The sequence below is a fragment of the Merops nubicus genome, unplaced genomic scaffold (assembly GCF_000691845.1).
Source record: "Merops nubicus isolate BGI_N331 unplaced genomic scaffold, ASM69184v1 scaffold6994, whole genome shotgun sequence".
NCBI lineage: Eukaryota > Metazoa > Chordata > Aves > Coraciiformes > Meropidae > Merops > Merops nubicus.
In genome coordinates, this window is record NW_008604792.1 from 18958 (window position 1) to 23555 (window position 4598).

At 43.1% G+C, this 4598-nt stretch overlaps 1 protein-coding gene across 1 annotated transcript; it reads left to right on the plus strand.

The window, feature by feature from the left end:
• Window positions 1–964: 964 nt before the first annotated feature.
• On the plus strand, window positions 965–1909 carry GPR141 (G protein-coupled receptor 141). The gene has a single exon (XM_008939119.1). It carries the CDS (start codon window positions 965–967, stop codon window positions 1907–1909), a length of 945 nt encoding a protein of 314 aa, XP_008937367.1.
• The last annotated feature ends 2689 nt before the right edge of the window (window positions 1910–4598 follow it).

Genomic DNA, 4598 nt, shown 5'->3' on the forward strand with positions numbered 1-4598 from the left:
AGTCCAACCATCAAAACGAAAACCAGAAAATGAACCATCAGCCATGAAAACATGTTGCAGGATAACACCCTACCTGAACTCTGCTCCTCCAGCATGATCTTGTAGTACTTAAAAATCCTACCAGAAGTTAGTCTAGGATATTTAATTTCTTTTTGAAGCAGTAATATATTAAAGATGTAGAAGACACCTATTAAATTGGCTGTAAATCTTCCTCTAGTCTCAGCTCAGGGCAGGCAGCCTTAGTTGCATTAACACAGGATGCCCTTTCCTAACGTTTTCTAAGAGCCCATTTGGTAACACCCAGTTGCCACATGTGAGATGGGAAATGACCCTGAGCACCAGGACACCACTGCCCACGCCACTCAGTCTGGCAGGATCTGAGCAGGATCTCCACAGAGGCTCAGTATCCATGGTGTTTAATCCCTAACTGGGATAAAGTGTCCACGGAGAAGAAAGAGTGGACTGTAATGTGTGCAAAATTCAGCTCTTGGCAACAAATAACATTTGGAGCTTTGATAGAGCAACTTATCGTTATTATCTGGCTCTGGGAAGGGCAGATTTGTGTTGCAAATAAACTGCTGAGTGAATAGAAATCAAACTATCTCTGGTCTTCACTGCAGATGTTCAGAAAAGAGGAGGGCTAATAACACAGAACTCAAAACCGACCCAAATTATGTCATTTCTCTAAGGATCTCTTCTTCCCACATAGTACTAACCCATGCTTGGTTTTAAGGGTATGGCTAACGACATCTTCAGAGCTGGAGCAGCTTCTCCACCCAGCCTTGTCCATCATTTTTCTCTCATTTGAAGGATGTTTGGGTAAAACTACTCGTTCCACCTTGCACCAGCTGCGAGATTCCAGGGTTAGCCCTCAAGCAAGCTCCAGGTGAAAGCTCTGCTGCCTTTTCAGGTGCGCCCATCTCCTTCCTACCTTAGTCTTTGTGTTTTCTTTCATTTCTAGGCTATGTACAAGGAAGACTTCAGGAACATGACTGAGGAGAACAGGAACAGCAGCAGCTCCTCCTCTGCCTTCCCTCACACGGACACCATGAGTGCCATACTGATCACCGCCTACTCGGTCGCCCTGGCCGGAGGCGTCATCGGGTCCATCACAATGTCCTTCGTGCTGGTCAAGATGAACACTCTGTCTGTGACCACCACAGCCATCATCAACCTGGTGGTCGTCCACAGCCTCCTCCTCTTCACGGTGCCTTTCCGCCTACACTACTACGTCCACAAGACGTGGGTCTTCAAGATGGCGGCTTGCAAGCTGGTGAGCGCAATGGTGCACATCCACATGTACCTCACCTTCCTCTTCTACGTGATCACGCTGGTCATCCGCTGGCTCATCTTCTTCCAGTGGAAGGACAAGGTGGAGTTCTACAGGAAGCTGCACGCCATCGCGGCCAGCGCCGCCGTCTGGGTCTTCGTCATGGTCTTCGTGGTGCCCGTCTTGTACTTTGAGTACGGGCGCTTCGGCCCCTACGAGGACACGACGTGCTTCAAGTTCCACAAAGAGCTGCAGCAGGAGAGCGTGAAGGCCCTCAACTACACCATCATCGCAGCCGTCGCCTGCGTTACCTCTCTCCTCTTGGGCCTGCAGGTTTTCATCCTGGTCAAAGTGGTGAGGAAATTTTCCACCTCTCTCTGGTTACACCAAGAGTTCTGGGCCCAGCTGAAAAACTTCATTTTCATCTGCGTCATCATCATCTGCTTCCTGCCCTACCACCTCTTCAGGGCCTACTACATCCGCCACATGAGCGATGTCGCGCCGCTGGAAAGCTACAATGAAGTGTTTCTGAGCCTGACTGCCCTCAGCTGTCTGGACCTGCTGTCCTTCGTGCTGAGTGGAAGCCGGCTCTTCAAGCAGAAGGTGGTCATGCTCCAGAGCAGGCTGCCTTGCTGCTAGCATCCTTGGTAGCCACCTGGACCAGGAGCAGGACCTGCATCTGGCAGAGCGTGGTGCTGGGCAAGCGTGGCGAACCACTCATGGAGGGCTCTGCACATCTTCTCCCCAAAATAATGGGGTGAACCAGCTCCAGTGGCTCAGCTGGTAAACTGGAAGGTTACCTCTGGGGTTTCCTCATGGGGCTACCAAGCACCTTGGGGATGCAGCTGGAGGGGAGGGAGAAAAGGGCCCTGGGCTCTTCTGGCTTCCTGGTTTTACATCGAGGTTTGTGAAGTCAAAGGAGACCCAAAGAAAATTAGGAAAGCGTTGAGCAACACAAGTAGAAAAGCAGTTTCTTGAGGAATAAGGTGCAGAGTCTTGAAATGTAAAGATCTGTGTCATCTTTCACATACATTTCCTATCTATTCCCCATGATCTCTCCTCTCAGGAAAGCAATCATTCCTCCTGAGGAGGTCTATTCCTTTGCTGTAAAGACATGTGCTCACTCCCTAACTAAATTGCACACTTAAACTCTTTAAAAACAAACAAAGAATAAATAATTTCTTAAAATATTTTCTCTAAATCACCTTTTGGAGATGGTATCTCTGCAGCAGAGTGTTGTTCTCTTTCCCACATCATGAAAATAGCTCTTACAACAAAAATTACACATTGTTATTGAAATGAACATTGTAAGCTCAAAACAAAAACCTCTATTTTTACTTATGGAATTGTTCAATTTTGAAAATAGATGTTAAAAATGAGGATTCTGTTATTGAGACTATTCAGACAGCAGTTGCCTTCTCTTAAAAAGTAAAATATTCTATGTCTCCAAGTTAACAACCTTTATTTTTTTTCAATCTTTTGTTGATTTTGTACAATTTTGAAGTTTATAACTAATTACTCACAGGATCCTTAGCTTGAAATCAGTTCCATGAATTTAGTACCTTGTACTTGTGAAAAAAAAAATTGAATGTTACTGCTTGGATTGGAGGGATGGAAAAAGCCACACAACCTACCTGGTGTAGCTAAAGAGCTTATTATATCCCAGTGAGGCATTGTCAGTTGCTGTCTCTGAAGAAAGAATTCAATTCCACTAGAAAAAGAGGAAAAATGCAGCAAAATAATTCTGTGAAAGACATTCAGGCTTTCATAGCTAAGCTGCTTTACACCTCTCTCAGAAAAAAAGAGTGTAAATCTGAGTGCTATAACCCAAGGCAGCAATGTCTAATAGATCTTTCTTTTTCTTGCCATCTGTATGAGGTCACGTTTTCATCTAGCATCAGTGGGATAATATTTCAATCATTTGACAAAGTAGAGGTTATCAGCTGGTGGATTTCCAGCAAGTCTCTCTTGGTGATGCTGTTGAAATCCACCTTGTCATACTTCTGAATTTTTCCATTCCTTTCTACTTCCCCTTCAACATCAGACAGCAATCAAATGATGGATGGTGAATCCTGTTGTATTTGTACAATCATCTTACTTTTGGTCCCACCAAAATGACTACTTTATAGCATCCCATCTCTTCTATAGTCTTCCTTCCTTGTCTTTCTTCTGGCTTTAAATTCTTTTCTATCTCTCAGGAGCTCTGATCATGAGAAAATATTTTCAGGTCAGAGACTGCATAATGGTGTGTAACACCAAAAGTTGGAAATCACTGAAGTTCATAACACAACTGAGGTGGCCACGTGGTCCATCCTCAGCAAATAGCCTGGATCACAACAGCTGGTAAGAGAGAAATGTGATCTGAGGCAAAAAAAAAACATCCAAGAATGGGTTTGGCCCAGAAGGATCGTGCTAAAGTGGACTACCAGCCAGCTTCAACAGTGGTTGTGGATCTAAGGAGACTTTCATAACATGGAATAGCTCATGTGTGCTCTGTAGGCACTGTGTACCTTTGTAACACTATATTATAACCCTTCTCTCAGCATAAAGTTGTTAAACTAGATGACCATGTGCTGTAAAAATTAAGCAAGTCCTTCCTCCAACTATGCGGAGAAATTAAATGCGTTTCATTTATATCTGAATTTTCATTGTTTCTATTTGTATCTGAACTCAGGAAAGCTTTCAAAAAATAAAATATATGTTTCCAACCTACCTCCTGGCCATACAGCTTAACCAATCTTGTTCACAGAGGAGTTAAAAATCACAAGACCCTTTGTTTTAGAAAACAGTTTGCAATATACTGTGGGGTTTTGAACAGTTGGGGAAATAAACCAGCTCTTTTAGTTGTCTTTTAAGCTAACAAGTTTGAAAAGCTAGAGATATTTTCCATAATACCTGCCTAATGTCTTCTGTCACTTTGCAGTATAACTGGAAGTCATTTTGAGAAATGGCTAAAGATTTTAGTGATTTTACAAAAGGAGTGATTTTCTAAAATGACTGTTTTCCCCACTAGGACTGTAGCATATGTCAGAAATTGGTACAAGAGCAGTTGTACATGAAAAAAAGGGGTTGAATCAGATTTTGCTACTTGCCAAGGTTTGAAAAACTAGAGATGAGATATTTTCCTTAATACCTGCCTAATGTCTTCTGTCACTTTGCAGTATAACTGGAAGTCATTTTGAGAAATGGCTAAAGATTTTAGTGATTTTACAAAAGGAGTGATTTTCTGAAATGACTGTTTTCCCACTAGGACTGTAGCATATGTCAGAAATTGGTACAAGAGCAGTTGTACATGAAAAAAAGGGGTTGAATCAGATTTTGCTACTTG

Excerpts from the sequence above, each read along its gene's own strand:
- GPR141 (XM_008939119.1), top strand. The coding sequence starts at position 965 with ATGTACAAGGAAGACTTCAGGAACATGACTGAGGAGAACAGGAACAGC.